We start from the raw sequence: 23,483 nt of genomic DNA on the forward strand, positions 1-23,483 counted from the left end.
TAGAGTCTCTTAAGATACCCAGGCCTCTGAAGTGAATCTTCTCTTGAGTTTTTCTTAAATACTCCAAGTACACAGAAAGGGCTTTGAACCCAGAAAAAAGAAGCTTTCCTTGAAAATAAAATAATTCAAACTCAGCATGAAAAGAGCAGAACTAAAAGAGAATTTTAACAATTTGTCTTCTACCAATTGCATCCTGGAAAGTCAAGCAATTTCCTTCAGGCTTGGAGATCTCTAGGTCCATCCACCTTTAACTGATGTGCTGAAGATGTAAAGGCAACAGTGCAGTCCTTTTTGGGGTCCCTGGGTAGTTTGTTTTCCTTGCCTTTGAGGCTTAGCTGTGATCTCTCCATCCTCTTAGCAGCACATCCCCAATCCTTATATTTTATATTTTATCAGCTTTCCTGCTAGGTCTCAGAGGGTTTTGAATGGTTCCTTTCAGCTGAGCAACCTTGTTCATTATCAAAGAGGAAGCAAATTTTTCTCTTTTTCAGTGCACCTGACCTCATGCACCACAACTACTAAAAGTCAAACCATTTGTTTTATTTGCTGGCAGCCACAGGTTTTTAAAATAACATAAATTAGTACATCAAGTAGGTATAAGTAGTCCGACACACTTGATGGGAGAGAACTAAGAAGTTTTAGTGCTCCTGAGACATGTGAGTGAAGGGGATATTGTGGTTCTCAAACCTTGTTGTACAGAGAACTGTGAGGAGAATCCTAGGCTGAGGTTTGTACTAAATGAGATGCAAGAGTTTCTAGATTTGTAATTTATTTCTCCTCCAAAGCCATGAGGTTGCAAGTCTTGTATAGTAGTTTTTGTGTATTTTGTAATGCTTAATCCAGTTTTTCAAGATTTTCAGAGAAATAAGTTAACTTCTTTCCGTGTGTGGTTAAGAGGCAGTCTGGTGTATTTTTTTTGTATTACATTCTGAAAATGCAGTACAAAATGCTTTGAGTTGAGGGCTGGTAAGAATTGTTCATGCAATAGAAGATAGAATTTCAAGGAATGCAGCAATTTATTAGATATTATCTATCTTGTCAAAAAGACAAAGGTAAACAATAAGTAAACAGAATAAACATATTGATGAGAAATTGCTGAAATAGAGAATGTGTAGAATCCCGTGTCCAGAATTAACAATTTACTTACAAAAAAGCATTCAGTGGTTCACTTCCAGACCACCAGCATTGTTGCAGACTCTCACTGGATGTGCTGCCTTCTTACCAGATGCTTTTGGCACAGTGGAAGAAGTGAAGACATGGTCAGTGGGTGTTCAGATAAGCCAAAGTTGGCATTCTAAGGTGGCAGCCACCACTGACACAATGATTTTTAAGCAAGTTGTTTCACACAGAACCACTATGGGCTGGTTTACTTGGTGGATTTGTGTTGTTTTTGTCCTCTGGTGCTGAGAGTTCAGCGTTTCCTCATGGACTTGCACCTTCCACAGTGCCTCCCATTTCTCCTTTCTGTCTCCATAGCTCTCACTTCTTTCTCACCCCCATGCCATATAAAAATCATCCCCATCATCCTATGACCCAAAACAATGCCCTGGTGAAAAAGCAGCAAGTGTAATAGCTGGGTAGGAGATAACCAGGCAAGCAGAACAAACAGAACAAAAACACATTACAGCCTTTTTTGTCCCCCAGAGGATTCAGCAGTCCAGGTGTTTCTCCCTCTTCCCTCCTTTATCCTGATACTGATTTTAAAAATATTTGTGAAAGCATTGGTTTTTCCTGATTTTACTGTTGTTTTGGATTTGATTTCAAAATAATTCTTACTGATGCCCCAAAATTTTACAATATGTATTTGAAATTGTCCAACAGTTCAAAAAGAGAAGTGGAGGTTGGGGTGGGAATGGTGAGGACAGGTACTTCATAAGACATTATTGGAAGCAAGGCTGAAATAGAACAAAGGTGAGCTTAACAAAACCAGGTTTTAACCTCTCTCCCATTAAGCCATTTCTTATGTATAATTGCATTATCTGTGAGCCCTTTTGATATGTGTAAAATTTATTCTGAGTTTTCCTATTAAAACTCCAGCTTTTTTAAACTCCTGTCTCCTGTTCTAGTTGTACCAGATGAATTTAAAGTTTCCTTTTCCAAAGTTCAGTTTGCCATGAGTCATTGCTTTATTGATTTTTTTTTATTCTTTTTTTTTTTCCTGTTGCCCCATAGGAGCAGTTTCACAGGTGTTGGACAGCCTGGAAGAAATTCATGCACTTACAGACTGCAGTGAAAAAGACTTAGATTTTCTTCACAGTGTTTTCCAGGATCAGCATCTTCATACATTACTAGATGTAAGTTTTCTGTGATAAAAATTTGAATGTGTTCCTGTATCTGTTGTTCATTGGATAATATTTTGGTTTATCCTGAGCATACTGCTTTCTTTTGTTTGATACCAAAATCAATTTCTTTAGTTGTAGAATGTAAGAATCATCCAGTACTTTATGCAAAAATACATTTTTAGGACTGTACTATATAGTATTTTAGAATAAGTAAGTGATTAAGAGTTTGAGTTAAAAGGTTTGGTTTAAAATAATTAATCAGAATAGCTTTTTTTTCTTTTAATAAGGGCCAGATTTCAGTGTTTATTTTTATTAACAGATAAAAAGAAAATTGCAACTTTATAACTGTCCATATTCTATTACTGTTAATATTAACTGTACTGATCCTAGGCCAGTTCTTGGGATATTCTTACAAGTGGGAATTTTTTTTTGTGAAAGGCCAAGGTATGCTCATTTCTTTTACACTTGGACACAGTATGTAATAGGCTCAGTCATGTAAAATCTGTATTGCACTGTGGTTCTGGAGGGCTGTTAGTCCATAAGGCAGCAGTGTCTTTCTGGAGTGCCAAAACGCTCATTGAATGACAAATTCAAAAGCACATCATGCTGTCAGTGACTTTGTATATGCACAGCGCTGAGGTCTAAAATAAAAGTCAAAAAAAGTACCTGAAAAAATACTTTCCCTGATGGTTTTTTTTCTGGGTTATGTGGATACTTAATGTTGAAGACAGAGGACTTGCTTTTCAGACCAGCTTTTTCTATAAAGCAGTCTACACCTTGCATTAAGAAAAAGCTCCAGATGGACCCAAATGCACAGAGGCACCTTGGCACAGCAGTGGCAGATCTCTAGCACAAAGCATCTGGCACTGAGGAGCCCGTGCTGACAGTTCTGTGTGTTCCTTAGAACAGGCTTTCACTTTATGCCAGTTGTACTGCAGTCCTGTGGACTGAGTAACCACTGGTAGGTGAGCAGCATCTTTTATTTTAATATTGTTTGGGAGTAAATATGCTCTGGTAACACTGTGCGGTGAAAAAGAAAGAATGGCATGTAGGAATAATGAGATTAATTTTAAAATACACACTCCTAGATCAAACCAAAACGCTGTGTGACCACATGGATGATGACCCTTTTCATACAATGTCTTAAACTCAACAGCTCAGTGAATATCACAAATCTAACAAGATGTGTGTGGTTTTTACCCAGTGAAAGAGCCACAGGAGTAGGAGTCACTCCAGCTGTCTGGTCTGCAGGTAGATGATTATGTTTGTGGAGACTTGGGAGAGTTTCTGCAAAACTCTTCAATGCTCTGCTTCCTCTGTGCAGCTTTGCAGGAGCACGAGCTGAATGTAAACAGTTCCACGGGTCCTTTGGTGTCCAAAGCCTTTAAAATGTAGTGAATGATTTGTGCACTTGTTACAGTTTTATCAGTCACTTGAATTCTGTTCATTCTTGAAGTTCAAGGGATTCCAATGCCCACATCCAGTCTGGCAGTGGCCCCAGCTGCTGCTGGGTTCTGAGCTGGCCTGTGTGGGAGCACAAAGCTGCTGGCAGAGCTTCCCCACAGTGCAGCTGCCCCTGGACTGGAGGATCCAGAGATGGGGAGTTGGCTGCTAAGATGATGGCATTGCTCTGGCACAACACTGCAGCTCTAATCTTTGTTCTCTGATAACTGTTTATGCATTTTACATCAACAGTCATTGGATAAAATATATATGAAGCGCACAGCGGGAAGGGACAAGGAGCTCATGACTTTCCTGAACTGCATCTCCATCAACTCATCTTTGCAATTTGCATTAAAATATGATTTTTTTCCCCCAATTTAAATTTATCTAGCTTGTGTCCCAGATGCTTAAATTGCTTTTTATGTGGCATGCTGTAGTATACAAAGGTGATCAGTTAATATGAATAAGAAATAAAAAATCTGGAGAGGAATAGAATAACATGAGTGTAGTAAGAACCAAAACACTTGTGTCACTCATGCAGAAAGGTTTTAGATATTTATTAACCATTATTATGTTACCATATAACTTCTTGGGCTTTGGGTGAAAAAACACATGGCCTTAGTTTCAGTATTTTTCTGGATGACAGGTCTGCCAGACATTAACTCATGCTTCTGCAATGCTTCTGCTTTTTTCTGTCCTTGACAGTACCAGTCTGGTTCCTAGTACTTCATTCATAACCTGTTATTGCTGTAATGGTCTGTTGTAGCTTTTCAAATAAGAAAAACCAGCAGTGAACTCATACAATTTTCACATTCTTCATCACAGTCATTCTCGTAAACAGAAAGGGATGCATTTAATTGCACTTTATAAAGATACCTGTGAGAACAAAATGCTATCAAAAAGCTTTTTTTTATTATTATTATGCTATGTGGAAGGGAGATGATAGAATCTGACAAAAGATACTTTGATTAGAAAAATACAAAATAAAATTCTGAAATAGTACAGTGTCCTGAAAGACATATTTCAAAGCCTTAAGCAAGTTACTGACAGTATTATTTGAAAGGGTAGCTTTCATGGCAGTAACTTGAATGTGGGAGATTGGTTTCTGGTTTTGTATCAATGCTATTCCAGTTTCCTTCTCAGACTTCTGAAAAAAATCACCACTTGTACCTGGATGAAGTTCTATCAGGGAAACTGTTTATTCCTCTCAGAGTATTTGGGGTTACCAAAGCCATCAGACCAATTAACCTATAAACCATTATATCCCACTAAGTTGGAATTTTCTGTTCCGTTGGAAGTTGTGGATGTCACTTTGCATTAAACTGCTGTTCCTCTTCTGTGGCCATTTTCCACAGTTAAATTGGTTCTTGTGTTCCTACTCTTTCTCAAGAGTTATCCTTATTTTTAGATTAAGCACATGATGGTAGATCACGCCTGCTGCTGAAATACCTTATTTTGCCTCTGAAATAACTTTTTCTGAAGGCCAGAAAAGAAGGGACAATCATTTTGCTAAGGGTGCAAGTGATCCATGTGTTGGGTTTTTTTTCAGATCACAGAATAGAAATATTCTTTCTCAGCATTTCATTAACTTGGGTGTTACAAGGACAGGAACATCTGAAGGCCACAGAAGGCATCATCCCATTAATTGTTTTTAATCAATTTGTTTAGGTAACTGTCTTAAGACTCCCTTCCAATTTACTTGGTGGCCAAAGGTGTTCAAAACAAGGTGAAAAAAGGTGCCAACTACTTAGAAAGTAGTTTATATTCACTCTCAGCCAAATCCTGCAGTAGAGAAGCATAGAAGTGGATTTATTGAATAGTTTCGTTGTGTGTTTTTTTCATCATTTTACAGAAATCTGTTATTTGTGTTGATGGGATTTTTCCTGCACTGAAGTTACACAATTTATTATTAAAAACTTGACTGTGTTTACTGCAGATAGTAAAGAAAAGGGCCTTCTAGAAACAGGCAGATAGAAATATTCACTGCCCCAAAAAAAATTATTGTTTAATGATTGATTTTTTTTATTATTGTTTATTTAAGTAAAAGAGTAGCTTTGGTTAGGAGAGATTTTTCTTTTTTCTTGCTTCTGTTAAATGTGTGATGATCAAAATTCTGGTGAATGCTGTAGGTCATTTCTCTGTGTAACTTAGAAATGTCTGAGTTTATGACTATATAAAGCTTTATAGACTGTTTCATTCCAGTATCCAATTTAGATGATAAAGAATGCAGTACAGTATATAAATAACTTTGTGGAAAAACAGAGTTAAATTTAAGTAGTGAAAGCAGTTTTTTATTACCATAGACAGTTTTTTTAGAAGCTTTATCAAATGCTTGAATTAAATTCTTTTTTACTGACTTTCATGGAAGACATTCTAGGAGACACTGCTGTCCTGTGTCAGCAGTACTGATAAAGAACTTGGAAAGAAATGTGAAGAGGTTACTAATTTTGAAGGTCACAATAAAAGATTTTACTTCACTAATTATTTGTTTTGCAAACTATACTGGGCTTCAAGGCTGTGCTTAGCGGGGAAGAGTTTTACACATTATGTTTCATCTCTAACAGTGCATCAAAGGAATTTTGCTTAAATGTAAACCCAGGAGCTGCTGATTTGTGCAGCTGCTTGCGCTGAAGGAGATAAGAGAAATCATTCTCCTGTTGAGTGGAGTGCTTTGGTCACCTCTGCAGGGCCCTGGCTGGGCTGATTCTGAATGCAGATGTCGCTCAATTTACAAGCGAGATTTTTCACCCAGCAGGAGAACAATATCAGCTTTTGTGTGACTGGGGCCTCTCTGCTGGCTTTGTCTGCATCTGTCTGTCCCAAGGCAGGGATAGTTCTGTAGGCTGATGTCTTTTGGCTGTTAATTTTAAAAGTTTGTTACATTGTTTTCATAGATGGAATCCTTGAGGTAAGTGTTATTTCTGTGATAGAAATGATACACACTTTCAAGAAAGTTTCTTTTACTTTTTGCTGGTTTAACACGTTACACACTATGGTTTTAACTAAATGAGGTTAAATTAATTTTGCAGTGGCCATTTGGATCATGTCTCTGTCTGCAGCCACTTCTTTTTCGAGTTTGATTTATATTCACAGTGCATATATTTAAGGCATACTGATTTCTCAAGAGAATCTCACTTCTGTGTCTGTTATCCCTTGTTGCTCATGGTAGTGTTTCACAGGAACCTGCATCCATGCACACTTCAGAGTTTCCTTAGGATTTCTTTTGAACTCTCTCATCCTAACAGATTTGGTCCTGAAGTCCAGACTTTTAAGGAAACATATTTTCTCTTTTGCTAGAATGAATGTTGTTGGAACCTCAGTTTAGCTTCTCACATGGTTGGCTAAAGCTTTCTGCTGGATTTATTTTGGTTTGTTCTGTTTACCCTCCCAGTCTGGATGTTGGCACAGCAAATTTGAATGTCCTTTGTAAAAGTTGCAATTATTCAGCAGTGTCGAGGCATGGCTGATACTATAGTCCTCTGTTTGACAATTTTTTAAACTCTACATGCATTTATCCCTGATTTGCTCTTTTTTGAGCAAAGTGTATTATTTTACTGATTTTAATGTATACTTTAGAAATGGAAAAAAAAGCAGGGGGGAAGCAAAAAACATTTTGATTTTTCTCTTCAGGATGCTTTCATTTCGTTTTTTCTTTTATTTTAAATCATGAGCAGACTGGTGGAATATCTATCATATGATGCAGAAAATAAAACTAGCAGATGTGTATAAAAATCTTAAATATTTTCCTAGGTCATCCAGTTTTACTGTGTTTTGATTTGAGTGAGATTGTCTTTTTATGTGAATCACACAGTGTGGTTCGAGTTTTTTTGGATGCACATTGGTCCTTACCCTCTTGAATACTGATTTTGTTAACACTTATAGGGGAAAGATGTTTTAGTGAAACCTGAATGCCTTTCTTTTGCAAAAACAGATCACAAAGTGTATTATGGATGTCTTGCTTAAAATCCTCAGAACAAGTTGTGCTTAAGTGAAATAACACATTATCATTTTTAAAACACATTGTTTTCATATTTTTAATTGTCCTTTACTTTGTATCTTTGTAAAACGAAAACACATGGAAAGTATTTGTTAAAAAGAAGAAACTGTGTTGGCAGGAAGGCACCTTGCTATTTGGGGAATCAAATCTGGCTTTTATCCCAGTGCAGAGGCAGCGTGCTCAGCCCCAGGGAGTGGGAGGGACTGTCCCACACTGCAGTGGGAACTCCTTTCCCAAGCAGTGTAGACAGAACAATGACCAAGCCTTAGGGAGAATTGTGAAGAGTTCCTTCAGCAGGTGGGCTGGTTCATCACCACCAGTGCAGTGCATTTGTTCTCTAACAGGTAACTTCTTTCTGTCTGGAAGAATACAAAAAGCAGAGGCTATCCTGGAACTTACTCTTTATTACTTCATACTAATTCTCTAAAATACTTTCCATTTTTATCTTCCATCATACCTTTGCATTTCATTTTCTCTGCTACTGGGACAGGTGGATCACTTTGCCACTCAGCATCGTCTCATTGTTTCCTTGTTCTTCCTGTTCATCTGCCTTATTAAATGGGGGATTTATTTTATATTTAGTCTTCAGAGCAGAAAGCGTTGTTGTTCCACATTTTTACAATATATAATAGTGATAAGTGAGTGGGTCTCTTAAACACAAGGCTAATGCAAATATGAGCCAACAGTTACTTTTATATTAATTGGGAGTAATTCTTGAGAAATTTATGTATCTACCACCTTCCAACAGTATAAAATTCTGCCTCAGTTTTCATGACACTGTGAGAGTTACTTTTTTATGCTTAACCTGTTTTCTTTTTAACTAATATTCTGTCATTTTGTGTATTTTTGTAAGCTTGATACTGATGTGGTGAATCCTCAAGTGAAACTCAGCTCAGATAGTGTACTTGAAATGGGAATTTTAGTACTTAGCCTATTCTTCTTGGCCTGATGTCATCTCCCCTGTGTAAAAGGTGTGTCATTGTGTCTGTGTGCACCAATATCTCTTATTATCTCTTATTCCAAAATCCATAGACTTCTTTTTTTTGTGGAACTAAAATTTCCCATTATTTCAGTGTATTTTTAAGTTACTGGGCCCTGATACATCAAAGAACAGTAGCATTGTATTCCAGGCTCTTGTGGAACATTTAATTATTTTAACTGATACTGTCTTGGGATAAAGAGGATCAATTTCATATTTAACTTTCTACTTTTCTTCACTTCTTGTGTTGTGTGTAGTTCAAGTTCCTTTTTAACCATAAGGGCTACCTCTTGTGTTTGGGTTTTTTTCCTTATAAACCTTCAGATTCTTAATTTTATTATTTCTCCAAAAGCTTGGGATCTACTCTGAGAAATGACAAAAATAAAGAAATGTTGCAGCACCTGGGCCACAAATCTTGAATAATGCTTCAGCTTTCTCAGTGCTGGGAGCTTAATTTTGGAGTGATACTTCAGTGTGCACTTAGTTTAAATTTAAAAACCCAAAGACAATGTACAAACAGCTCAGTGAGCTCTGCTCCTGTGTCTGAATGCTGCCTCCTTCTTCCAGTCTGCCAGGTAGATGGCATGTCAGCTGTTCTGAGTGCTGGTGAACTCATTGCAGTGTATTTTTATTCTCAGAATACATGAATAGGGAGAAACAAAAATAGTTGTTAATTCCAGCATCAGTACCTCCTGGTGCAGGGTGTGCTCCATGTCACAGAGCAGGAGAGGAGCTGTGTTCTTGTTAGCTATTGTGAATTTAACTAGTTTTATGGGTTCTGTATCCCCCTGGAATGAGGTTCGTGGTCATTAGCATTTTCTCTTCAGGGTGATGATCCGACCCTGACAAGGTTGGTACTTTGGCCAACAGGATTGGGAATTAAGCCCATTTAGGCCTAACCTGACTCTGTTAGTTCCTGTTCTTGGTTATTAGTCCATATTGAAAGGTAGGGGAAAGAAAGGAGCAAAGGTGTAGCAAGGTGTTGTCCATGCAACAAACCTCTTTATAAAATCCTTCTGTACTGAGGGAGTAGCTTTTCCTGGTGCTTATTTAAGGTCATCGAGTCCAGCTGTAAATCTAACACTGCCAGGTCCACCACTTCACCAGGCAGCCTGTCACAGTACTTGATAACCCTTTTGGTTAAAATTTTCCCTAATATCTAATCTAAAACCTTCCCTAGCACAACTTTAGGCTATTTGCTCTTGACCTATCCCTTGTTACTTGGTAGAGGAGATCAACCCCAGCTTGCTACTCCTTTGAGTGAGTTGTAAAGAGTGATAAGGTCTCCTCTGACCCTCCTTTTCTCCAGACTAAACACCCCAAGTTCTCTCCTCCCCCTATTTAGAGTCCTGCTCCAGACCCTTTATCAGTGTCTTTATCTAAACTCTGTCCAGCACCTCAGTGTCTTTTCCATTTACTTCTGTCTCATCAGCTGCATGTTGTCATCTCTAAAAAGTGCTTTGCCTTGGTTTTGTTAAGAGCAGCTTCAATTATATCTGATGCAGTTTAAAAAAAAAAAAAAAAAAAAAAAAAAAAAGTGACTCTGTTATTGAAATAATGGGATTTTTGTGTCCTTGAAGTCACTAGCATGTTAGAGTACCTTGGGAAATCATGCTCTAAGCCCAAGTTTTTCCCAGTGCTACTACTGGTACATTCCAGAGTGAGAGTGCTTTGATTATTTTAAATGGGACCTTTGAATTTTATTCTGTTGGTTTTCCAGCTGCTGTGCTGGTTTTGTTGGTACTGCCATTGCAAAGCAGTACCTTTATCTCATCTTAGTTTGGCATATTTCATCTTTGCAAAAGATGTTAAAACATTTGCAGTGTGAACAGAATAAAGTCTGGTTATGTCTGTGTAGTGTCTAGCATGTCTTTTAACATCTGCTGTCACTTGTGGAGAATTGCAGCTTCTACACTCAATAAAATTTTTATGATGAGCATTAATACGGGTTTTCCTTAAAACAGAAGACAAATTACTAGGTTAGAGTCCTACTTTGTAAAGAAATAAAATGCTATCAAACACCGGAGTCTGAGTTCATCATACATGAATGAAGCATTTAGGGACACCTGAAATTAAACAGAAGAAAATGTCTGCTGTGATTCTGAGGAGTAGCATAACCTTCCATTATCAGTACTTCTGTGAGACAGCTTGAAATACATAAATAAATAAAAGTCTTCTTGGTAACTGTGAAGCGAATACAGAGGCACAATGGGGGAAGAAATGTACGCATCTTGGAGTTTATTTTTTACAAATATGCTCCTTTTCTTGGCTCTTTTGCCTCTGAAGTGTTAAGGCTTTGATTTATGGGCTAAGTGCATAGCACTTGATAATCTCTGCTAAAAAGGAGTATGTTCTACAGCAGAGTTAAAATTTGTTTGTAGCTCATGTACACTGAAGGTAGAAACTTTGCCCCTTGCAAAGAAATAGAATATGCAAGTCAGGCATTACTGAATATCTGTGGAGTCTGAACCAATGTAAGCATAAATGATTCCTTGAATCTGTTTTTCACTGTATCAGTGTGTGGAGCTGCAGAGATTTGTATAGTCTTTGTTTTAGACTGAACTTCGTGTGATTTCCCCGCGGTTCATGACTGCCTGCAGTTTTGCTGCAGCATTATAACCTTTTAGATAGACATACAGAAAGATATACAACAGATATGCCAACACTTAGCTACATAACAGGATGAAAAACCTCTTCAGTGTTCTTTACCTTAACCTGGTTCCCTTCATGTTTCCAAGCATACAAGATATGTCAATAGAAGATACACATGATAAAACATTGACTGGTAATGTCTGATGCCGCAGGGCATCTCTCCCTGTTGCTGACACAGGTGAAGGGCTGTGTGCTTTCCTTACAGCTCTGATGTCACCAGAGTGTCACTGACAGACCCTGTGAAGGCAGTGAAGAGGATTTCTTTCTGGGATCCTTTTTACCCTTTGGATCACTGCAAAGGCAATACATGCAGAGTCCTTTGGCTGTGGGCTGCTGGATGTCAAAGAATCTCAAAGTGATTCTACAATCATTTCAGGGTTCCACCTTGACTGAAGACATACTGTATCTCTCACCTGTCATTTAATTTATGTTCATCTTCAGTAAAATAAACCTTTGTAATTTGTGTTTTACTAAGATGCTGTTCTGGCAGCTCAGTAGGAGCACATCTGACAGGCAGTTTGTTGTCATGTGTAACACACTGAAGGGTCAGGAATTTTATTCTGTCAGTTCTTGAAGTAGATCAGTTTATAGATCTCCTTCTCCCATAGCAAGGCAGTGGCCCCTAAGAAACAGGTATTATCTTCTGTGTGCCTCAGAAATGTGGTCATTAACAACCTGTTAATATGTATTAAACATTCTCCAGTTGGCATTTAGCTTCACTGGTGTGTCAGGATTTCAGGGTTTGTGCAGTGAAGTTTCTCATTCTCTAGAACACACTTGTTTGCCAGTCACATGCAGTGGGAACTGAACTAATGCACAGAGAAAAATGGTTTTGCCCAGTTGAGTTTCTCTCCTCTATTCTTACCTCCAAAAAGTTTAAAACAAAACAAGTAAAGGAGCACAGATGAGGAATGATTTAAAAAAAAAAAAGCTTCAAGTAAAAGCTGAAATTTCATAGGGCTGACTGAGTTTAGCTGGCATCATTTTCTCTTACTTCTAGTAGGTAAAGGTGTAAGAAAATCTGGTTTTGTGTTTATTTCTGATACAGATAGCACCAGCACCAAGTGTAACTCTGTTCTAAAAGACACATTATGAATATGTAAGAATATAGATGACTTCTAAAACAAGGTACAGTTGACCTGCTTTTTGCAGATAAAAGTTCCTCTAAAAATTTGAAGAGTATGTATTTCAGTTCTGTCATGTGAGTGTTCAAACTTAAAATTGAAATTCAGAGTCCAGTTGCTACTGCAACGTTTTTTACTGGAAAGATTATTCTTGTATTGCTTGAATGTGAATATGCACAGAGGAATTGAGTATTTCAAATCTGCATAACCCTTGTCAGGGTTACTGAAAGTCTGAGTGCTGCCAGTAACAAGCTGCAGTGCTGGCAGCTGCCAGTTTTGGAGTATGACAGAAACACTTGTTTGTTCCAACAGAATTAATGTTCTGCTTCAGACTGTCTTCTGTGAACACCGTCAGGGAATCTTGATTTTAGCTGATAAACGGCTTCCTGAACCTTTTTGTTGAATTAGTTTTGTTTCCATTGCTCAGCATTTCACTGGGTGAGGAACTGGAATGCAAATGTTGATTATGCTCCTCTTCTACAGCAAGTGTATCACAGAGTAAGATTTGAAGCTGTGGAGGGCTGTAAACCTATAATGTCCTAGCAGGCACAAAGCAGAGTCTGAAAGATGCTTTGAACTTTGATGGAACTGTAACACGTTCTGTAGAATTATGTTGGGAAGCAAATGTTAGGTCTCTGATGCTAAAATGGTAAAAATGAACTTCATGCACAGTCCTTAAAAGTGGAGAACAGAGGGTTTGAAAGAGTAAACTGTCTTTAAACAAAGTTGAAGATAAGGCCTCTGCTGTGACCTTGCTACTCTGTGTTTTCCAGTAGGAGTTTATAGCTTCAGGGATGCGTTTCCTTGAGAGCTTAGAATCCCAGGGAAAGAGGCACCCATGGGAACATTATAAAACTTTGCATGGAAAAGGAGATGTGAAACAGAACTGGCAGAAGAAAGAAAGAAGTGATCTAGCATTTATCTAATTGTCCTTTTAATTTTAGCCATTCTTTGATACTGCTACCTGTGAGTATTACTTATTCAGTGGGTGGTGAATTTCTTTCAGTCTCCAAACACATAAAACCTCTGGGGTGGATGGAGAACCAGGATAGGGAGCTGTGGAAGGTAACAGAGCAAAAACCATCTGTTAGTCAATGCTGCTGTGCAGCACCTCCAGATGAGAATTTTTTAGATGATACAAAAACCTAAAAGTGGTGAAAAACAACCCTCTAAGATCACTGAGTTGCCTGTGGTTAAACTGTTCAGAAAGTTAAATATATAAGAACATATTTTAATAATTATTTTTAGATGTTTCAGTGTGGGGGTTTACTATTTGAGGTTGGCAGCCAAGTATGTGGTCTGAATTGCAACTGGATCCCCACAAAATGTGTATTGGTACTGAAGGACCAGGGGACTTTATGCTCTGGCAGTTCAGTAGCTCTTGTTTTAAGAAGTTTCTCATTTGCCTCACAGAAACTGAGGTTTGGGTAGATAAAATACGTACTGATTTCACTGTGTGATCTGATCTTTATTACATTAAAGATCAGACCAAGCAGCGAGGCTGAATTTCTGCTACTTGTGACATATCTAAATTTTTCAGTGTGACATTGAATGGGGGTTGCATTGGGACAGTATTCTGACTCCTCTTACAGGAAATGGTTAAAAAGGAATTTCTGCACATCTGAAAAACTAGTCAGAAGAGAAGAGTTTGTTGTTTTGTCTCGCCTGCCTGATTGTGGATTAGGCTTTGGGCTGTCTGCTTTAAATATCAGAAGAGACGAGTTCCCTTTGTACAGGCAGAAGACAAAAAGTCTCAACACTGCAAAAGCTGGTCAACTGATAGAAACTCAACTTGTGGGTATTCTCTTCATAGCTTTTGTGTTCTAGCATGCAAAATTTAAATCAAAACTTACGTTTTTGATAAGCAGTACTATTCTGTTTATTAGCTATAATGTCAATGTATGTTTGTTATATCAAGTTTTGTTAATACATTTGGGATTGGTAATTTGTCTAAAGCAAGCTCTCAATTTCAATTTTCTTTCTAGAAAATGCAGAATAACTGATGCTGAGGAGTGAGACTGAGATGCAAAGTATTCAAAAGTCTGGAAATGCCAAAAGTTACATATGCTGTGGCATTTTACTTTTTTTTTAATTATTATAATTTTTAATTGATTTGTTTATGCTTATTGCTGATTGAAATAGTTGGAGGTTGGGTTCCTGGACTGAGGGGGCAGAGTTATTTGCTGGAAAATACAGACTCCCAGCAAAAAGAAAGCCCATGATCAGGGCACACATTTTGTCCTGCTGTAAGTCTGTTGGTATTGCATAGAAAGGCTTTATGTAGAGGACAGTGGAGAAATGAGCCAGTTCATTCTGTTCCACAAGAAACCACTTTTAGTATGGTCCTGTAGGACTTAGATTTGCAGGGCTGGTGAAAGATGACAGCATTGTGAACAGGATGGGTTTCTGTGATTAAAATGCTGTAGCTAACTGCACAAAGTAATGTGTTCTGTACCACAGGGAGCATACAGAGCCTGGCTGTAAGTGTAATTAATGTTCATTTTTAACTATGATGTATACAAACAGGTTGCATTCCAAGTTTTCTTATATACTTTGTGAAACACTCATGTAAAGGTATATTAGATTCTTACATCCAAGGGAGCAAATGTTCTTTAAAAGTGTCTGAATGAAACCTCTACATTCAAATACTTTCATAAATTAATTATGTAAACTGTAAATTCCTCAGTTCTAAATTGCTTTTGCTACAGCTAGTATTTAAGTGCAAAAATACTGAAAAGTATTGCAAAACCAGTCTTTTTTCAAAGATTGCAAAGGAGATGGGACTGCTTCACCAGTTCTGGTGCATTAATGCACATTATAAGCTTTGTTCCTCCTGCCTCTTGTAAAAACAACTCCATGAACTAATTTGAATTAGAGTATGTCATTTGAAAATGAAGAGATCTCCTCATGCTAATGAATCTACCAAATCCACATCCTTGCTCTGGGTGAGGCGGTGTTCTAGCTCCACAAAGAATAGATCTCTTGCCTTGGGTAATGTATCATCCTTAAACCTTTAAGCACATATGAAGGTTTTTATTTTAAGTGCTGTCAGAGTTCCTCCTAATAGTTTGGTGCCTTTAAAGCAAACCTCAGTAAGCAGAAGTCCTAGAAGTTGAAATTTAAGTGCCATGCCTCAGCATGAAGGCACTGTGGAAAAATAAATGCACCCTTGTTTAGTCTGAACTTTGCCTTGATTTTTTTTTCTAAACATTCTTTGAGGAACTCTGCTCCCTAATTTTCTCTTTGCCTCCTTCCTAATCTCAGAAGATAACTCCCCTTGTTAGTGGGGAAAAAATTGTTTCTGTAAACTGCTGGTTGTTTTGGGTCACAGTAATGAGGGCAAACAGCAACTTCAGTGACTTAGCTATTGAACCATTGCTAGAAATAGCTAATAAAAATATTTTCAAGGTAACTTTTCTTTAATTTCATTACTCTTAAAAAGGAAAAAGACATTCAGTAATATTCATGGTGGGTATATTGAATTTTCTGCTGTGTTTTGGTCAGTACACAGTGCTCAGTGCAGTTTCTTAACAGACACAGAAGGATGGTACTTTGTAATGTGCAGTTGCTGGAGTTTGGGTAGATTTTGTTAATTTCTCTAAGAAAAGGTAAAACAAATAATTGTATACACAAATAAAATATCTCCTAAACTACAAGTTAGCAGAAAGCTTTTGACTCAAAGCTTTGAACAGTGGTAAAGGCTGCTTAAACTTGCGGAGTTTAGTGGTGTTTTGGCAGCACAAGGTGAAGTTGTTGCATTGGAAGAAATTTAGCTTGACTTTTCTACTTCTCTTTCCCCAAGAGAGTGGTGTAACTGTCCTGCAGAGAATGTTTTTCTGGAAGTGACACTGCTTGCTGGTTTTGTGCTTATTTGTGTTATGGACATGAAATGTTCAACATGTTCATTAAATTGTTCTGGGAAAGTGATGGTGATGTTGGATTGCATTTATGGCAGTTTCTGTATCTACCCAAAACTGAATGGTATTTCATGTTGTGTGAGAAAGAGAAGAGGGCAGTTCTGTGTCCTGGCAAGATTCCCCTTTTCAAACATCCAAGGCAATTCTAAGCCAAACTGTGGAGCTGTGAACTTCTCAGAGGAAGCTCCTGAGCACTCCTTGCTGAGCAGCCTAAACAGTGCTTTCTTGTCACCTCACCCTTGGCAGTGTTAGGATTTGCTGAAGGTTTTAGAGTTGGTTTTGTACTTTGAATGCTTTTTTACATCGAGTATTTTGAATTTCAGTTAAATTTTGAGTATTTCCAAAGTTGAGAGATTCTCCAACTTCCCTGGGCAATTTGTTGCATTGTTTCACCACCCTTGTTGTGATGAAAATGTCTCTAATTCCCTAAAAATGTTATTTGTGTCTTTTTTTCTGTCTTACATATCAAAGAAATAGTGTAACATAATTAGAAAATAATTACAGGCATGGCCATCTTTATATCACTTGAAATGTAATCTCTAATTTGAAACCTGAAGAAAGATCTTCCATTGTGCTTTGGATACTTGAATGGTTTTTAAAAGGTTTTTTTTAAAAAAAATAATTAACATGGAAGACCTGTTTAAATACAGTGACATTCTTCTGTTTAATAGAAAATGCTAGTAAAATAAGGTTGCCCTTTTTTATGAGTATTCATTCTTGGAAGGTTTGTTTTTCTGTTCTCAGAGTATTAGGCTTTTGTAACGTTCTATCTTCAGGAGCATTTTCCCATATCCCAAGGTTTATTTAAATTACTGTTCAGAATATTTGATGGTTTGATTAATTGAGAAAAGGGAATTATGCAGGTTAACTTGATTTTATAGAAGAATGTTTGGTTTATAGATTCACAGGCTCACTTCTGGTAGAAGAATATAGTTTCTGTAAATATGTGGCAAAATCATGGGAGGTTTGCAGAAGCCCTTAACCTCTTGAACTTTCCCATGTCATTCCATGAACTCTGAATCTATGGCACTGTTCAAATCAGGAAATGTTTAAAAATGAAAAGCCAAAACCCTAGGCTGCTAGATTTTGTATATAGAACATCTGTGGATTTTGCAGTTTAATAATCATCCTAATCCTGGTAACATAAGCAGGCTATTGTAAACACTCATTAATTTATATAAAGTAGCATATGATTTCAGTAGTTTGTTTTCTTGTTATTTCAGCTTTATGACAAAATAAACACAAAATCTTCACCACAAATCAGGAATCCTCCAAGTGATGCTGTACAGAGAGCCAAAGAGGTAATGGCTTTAAAGTATGTTTTTTCTTACTTTGAAAGGTTGATTGTATTTAAACATAACTTACTTTTGTTCATTAAGATGTGTATTCTGGCTCATTATCTGAATTACTTCTGGAATGCTACCATTGCTTATTAAAGTTATATAATAAGTTGCATAAACTTGCAGAATTCCATTATCTGTGTAAGGATTATAAATATTACTCAGTGTAATCATTTAACCTTTTCTTCAACAATAGTGGTGTTAAAAGGAACACTCCTGCTGGGTAATTGCAGTATCTTTCCTGTTCAGGTTATTTATCTGCAGCAGAAATCTGATGCTTATAAAATTTAGTCACAAAAAGAAATATTTTGAAGTATCAGCTTTTTTAATTGAAAAAACCCCAAGTTTATCGTAGATCGATATATAGATAGATCTCTAAGAAGAGCAGAGTTGGAAATACAATGAAGGTGGCCCACTAAGACCAAAGATAGACAGAGATGTTATTAATTCTTATATCTTGCAAATAGTATATTATTTGCTTATTTATGGAAAGTAGTAAAAAACCCAAGCCTGTTGTATTATGTATTATCAGTAAAAATTTGTGCAGTTGTTAGGGTTAGGAAATAATAGGAATAATAATAATAATAGGAATAACAGGAAACAGTGTTTATTGTGCTGTTAAGGGGGGAAGATTTTAAAACTCTACATAATAACTAAAGTCACACTGATAGATACTCTCAAGTCCTATTCTGCAAAATTTGCTGTCAGTTAATCCTGGGGGTACTTGCAGGATTAAATACTCTGGTTTCATTGTCCAGCTACAAGCTGCAAGTGAAAATTAAGGTGTAAGAATCAGGTTGCAGGCAAATGAGTTAAAGCTTCTTTACTCCTCCTTCCCCAATGATAAAGTGTCTGAGATTTTAAAAAATCTGGAGCCTGGAGGGGGGGTAGCAGATGGCCCACCTAGACTTGGTGTCTTTAACAATTGGCTTCGTGAGTGTTTGTAATTCTGCTTTTAAACCAGTTGTTTTAATAAATGGAGGCCATGTGTGAAAGCAGCAACTGGTGGAGGTCACCTGTTACCACTCCATTCCTGTCCCCATATATTTAGCTGCTGGAGGAATGCTGTCAGTTGAAAAAAAAAAAAAAAAAAAAAAAAGCAAAACTGTTTCCTTCAAATTTCTGCTTTAATCTCTTTTGGAGAGAACATTGGAACAAGGTATTTTAATCTCTTGGAGCGGCTGGGTGGTGGCACGTTCTTTTAAACCCTTTCCTGTGTCAAAAATGTTGGTTTGTATAATCATTTGGGGATATTCTGACTGAGCAGTGAGGGATTTTGTTTCTTCAATAGCTTTAAAGTAAGTTACTATGGGGCATTTCTCCTGCTTATTTTGCAGGTATTGGAAGAAATTTCATGTTACCCAGAGAACAATGATGCAAAGGAGCTAAAGCGTATTTTAACACAACCTCATTTCATGGTAAGGAGGTCCTACTCTTGTTTGAGCTATTATTTTAATTTTTCTTTTTTTTCTTTTTGTTAGAAAACTTAAGTTCAGTAAGTTCTTAAAATCTGCAAGTGATGGAACTGCATACAATACACCTGTTAATAATTATTTCTAACCTGCTGCTCTGGCAAAAGAATTAGTATTTCTGCTACTATTAGACCTCATTACTGTGGTGAAAACGTTCAGCAGATTGAAGTAATGTAATTATGGAGCAGTTTCACTGTGTTTTTGGAGGTCTGTGTTGCTCATGGAAAGAAGAATGAATCCTTTTGGATATCCATAGATAGAGCCGGGATCCTCCTTTTTCTTTTTCCAACAAGCATTGCAAAATAAGTGTTTATTTAATATTATTTTACAATAAATCAGTAGTTTATACAGTCTGTTGAATTTGTGTTACATATCAACACTTACTGTACCTGTTTCCCAGATCTGATTTGAGGGCATTAATTGTCCTAAATTCAGGGATGTTACTGCTGTGTAACTTGGTTCAAGTTGCTGAAGTCCATTACTTTGAAGGATTTCTTTGTTTATGCTGTCGGTGAAGTTCATAAGTTGAGAAATAAACATGTTTTCTTAAATCTGCTATACATTATTGTCAGCTTAAAATCATGAATTTGACTTTCCCTAACACGAGGATTATATGCAGGGGGCTTTGTGGAATTTGCTCACCTGAAAGCTGAATTACTCTAAGTCTGAAGGATAAACGTAATTTCCAGGAAAGAGTGAGCTGAAACCAAACTCCTGTGCAGGTATAAGATGAAATCTGGGTAGCTGCATGTCCCAGTGTGTTCTTTTGATGGCCCCTGTAGCCTTGGCTACATTTGGATTTAACTTTAAATCACATCAGGAGCATGTTTTTAAAGTGTATCTCCTGATTGCCCCTTAACAGTGTTTGGTTTATATCACATAAGGGTCTTAGAGCATGCAAAACAACATTTTTCAGTTAAAATTAAACTGAAATATGTGCCAGGAGCCAGTGTAATCCAGCAGCTGATGGACACTGTCCACAGGGAGAGCTGGAAGCTGGTCAGAAGAAAAAACTCCTGCAATGTTCAGTGTGTACATCAGGTCCTGACTAATCCAATTTTTTTCTTTTTGATTCAGTCATATTTCACTGTACTAATTGCTAATGCAGACATGGACTTTTTTGTGCCAATTCAGCAACACTGAACACTGAAGTGTTTTTCCCTGGAGATGGTATCTGTTCTATCCTAAAGTTTGTAACAGCCCTGATTCAACATTTAACAGGATTGAAATAGAACATAAAACAAGGTGGAATGGTACTCAACCATATTGTAAGAAAGATTTTTAAGAAGTCTTTTTTTGATATTCAGCTTCATTTAGAATCTGACAGCTTCATTTAATTTACTGTTTTTGTGTGTAATTACCCCACAGTGCTGCTAAAAAATTAAGCACTGTGGAGAAAAAACATTTTTTAATTACAATTTTTTTTCAGAGTAGGCATCAATAACAGTGATTGTCATATATAGAATCAAGTGACAGGAAAATTGAGTTGAAAATCCTCTTTTTAGGTATCTCTGTTCCCTGATACACTCATAAATGTAAAATTTGTTGGCATTATGTTGCTGCAAATCTATGAAAAGTATTTTCCATAAGGTATAAGCTGCAATTCCATAACAAATACTTTTGATGAAGAGTAATTTCAGCAAGTGAGTCTGTGGTATCCCAGGCTAAATTGCCCATTGGTGAAGTCCCATCATCCCTTTTTTCCATCTTTCATCCTCTCCCTCGTAGTTCTGGCATTCATCTAGAACTGCACTTTAATGTTGCCCTAGGCTGAACTAGCTGAAAATTGCTCAAAAGAAAAAGTCCCCAACTAATCATTTAGTAAAAAGAATTTAGGATAATAGGGATGCTGCTAGAGCCAGAATGAGCAGGGGAACAGAAACAGTTGGTGTTAGGGAGGAATGTAAAGTAGCAATTAAACCAGCATAAGTTGGTGGGGATCCACACCTGCAGATACCACAGTCTACAGATGCCAAAGGGACAACTCCATCCTCTCCATCATTCCCAGCCTGCTCCCAAAGGCATCTTTATGGGCTGCAGACATTAATAAAATTATTCTTACATTTGTTGCATTGTGCCAGACTCCTTCAGAGCAAAAGCCTTTATACTTTAAAGGAAACTATTAGGAAAAGGAATAATTATATAAAACAATATTGTCAGCCCACACTCCTTGTGTTTGCCAGGTGTTACAGACCAATAAACTGGTTATTAATGCACATTAATTCAGTAATCAACAAGGTGTAATAAGTAGGAGTGTGCATTAACCACCTGTAGGATAATGGACTATTTTAGTACTTTATTTTTTAATCTAATGTGTATCCCTAATCAGATGAAAAAATAATATAATCCGTCTTGTTTACTTAACCACAGTGTTAGTGGGTTAAACTGTGTGCAGGCCTTTACAGAACCAAAGCCAATAAAGTGTGTTTGTTACAGATCTTCAAGGTGTTCTGTTGTTCTGATTTTCTTTCGCCCTCATGTGCCTTGTGGCTACAGAAATAAATTATCAATTTCTTCTGTGCATGTTTAACATTTTAATTTAAAGAAATGTATGTAAATTTTGCATGAAGGTCTTTCAGTAGATAATTAATTTAAGAATTCTTAAAGCATTGTCAAGTACCTCATTTGTTATGTAGGTACACATTTCAAAGAGCTTTTATTCCATTACACAGCTTTCAGTAGTTTTTCGAATATGCCAGTTTCATATGTAAAAGATTCTATTATACAAGTTCAGTATGTTGTAGCAATTAAAATATTTTCTAGGAGAATTTTGCTTAATGACATATTGAAGTTTTATCCCTCATCACATGGTTTTTCCTATGCTGTTCTCTGCAGACAGTGATCCTGCAGTACAGTAGAAAGCAGTTGTTCTCATTAAATTTATTTTTAGCAGGATTATCATGTTCTGCAAAGGAAAGACAGACAGAAAAAAAACACATTATCAAAATTAGCAGAACTGCCTGAAGCAGGCATCTTTAAGTAAGGTCCAATAGGAATCTATTTATTAAATGTTTTCAATATTAAATTGAGCTTGCTGAACTTTAATGTATTTCTGAATTAGTGTTCAATTTTGTGAACATATTCAGAAGTCATTTAGTATAATTATGGACCTTTAAAAATGCTGGAAGTGCCGTATTTTAACCTCCTACAAGGTGAATATTATTGCTAAAAATAATATAAAGCAGGGAAAATATTTGTGATAAAAATGTAAGGACCTGGATTATATAAGAAATGTAATATTAAAGCGTGTAGAGTGTAACAGATACAACTAGGGGCACAGAATGACTTCCAAAGTTACTGTGTCCAACCATTAACCTACATTGGAGTAACCACACATAAATGGACACACAAATAAATCAAATTTTAATTAAATATTGTTAAAGTAGTTAACTTACTTGTGTGGTCCAGGTCTCTAATATAAAATGTTGCTCCAGTAGTGCAGACCGATGCAGAAAAATTGTTGTGAATTTGAGCTTATTGGTTGAGAAAATAAGATGAAAAATAGGAAGTGCAGATGCAGGTTAGTATTTAACTAAAAAGAGTATGTGTGTACATGGGCTTGAAACACTGGAAAAATGGGAGGGAATGTGGACAAAGCATTATTAGTTAAGGGAATTTTGTTCCATCATTATAGTGCTGACTTCCCAAGTATAGTTTCAAATTGATTTGAGAAATGGGAACATAAAGTGTTTAAGAAATTACCTTTTATAACATGGTACACTTTAGAAGTGCTTCTAAATTAGCTAATGAAAGCTAATGAAGCAGTGTTTTAGCAGTTTGTTGGTTTGCACTGTAATTTTTGTCAAGCATTTGGAACTCAGGGTGGTAGTGCTGGTCCACGTCCTAGGGAAAGGGGAGAGTATGGAAGCAATTATGATAGTAAACAACAAAAAAACAGCATTTCCTTCTTTCAGTCAGTATTGATCCACAGTCTGCCTTTATGACAGCAAAATACCATGGGATCTGAGTAGCTTTCCATTTTGCTAGAGTAATTATTATAGAGTGGTTTGCACAGAAAGGTAGATTCCCGATTCTCTGTCTATGCACATGAAGATGGATTCACTCTGACACCCTGCAGGTGTCGAGAGGATGAGGGGAAGGGAGGCAGCATCGTTCTCACTGAAGTACCTACAGTAAAAATCACATTAATTCATGTAGGTTTTAGAGTCTCAGCCTGTGTGTAGGAGTTTGCAGTCTGGAAGTTTCTCCTAGACTCCTTTAAGGGAAAAGTTTTTCAGTAGGAAATGGGGCACAAATATCTTGGATTTCCTTGACTT

The 23,483-nt window shown here is 36.9% G+C and overlaps 1 protein-coding gene across 10 annotated transcripts in view; it reads left to right on the top strand.

The window, feature by feature from the left end:
* The window catches only part of CASK (calcium/calmodulin dependent serine protein kinase), a 190,436-nt gene that overhangs the window by 132,948 nt on the left and 34,005 nt on the right, over positions 1-23,483 (top strand). For all 10 annotated transcript variants that reach the window (XM_088068968.1, XM_088068969.1, XM_088068970.1 and 7 more), the window contains 3 exons: positions 2,173-2,294; positions 17,618-17,695; positions 19,072-19,152. In XM_088068968.1, coding sequence (XP_087925094.1) covers positions 2,173-2,294; positions 17,618-17,695; positions 19,072-19,152 — 281 coding nt within the window. The remainder of the gene's footprint in view (positions 1-2,172; positions 2,295-17,617; positions 17,696-19,071; positions 19,153-23,483) is intronic.

The sequence above is a fragment of the Pseudopodoces humilis genome, chromosome 2 (genome assembly GCF_049639895.1).
Source record: "Pseudopodoces humilis isolate 2021_Gansu_Grassland_sample_001 chromosome 2, ASM4963989v1, whole genome shotgun sequence".
In the NCBI taxonomy this organism is placed as follows: domain Eukaryota; kingdom Metazoa; phylum Chordata; class Aves; order Passeriformes; family Paridae; genus Pseudopodoces; species Pseudopodoces humilis.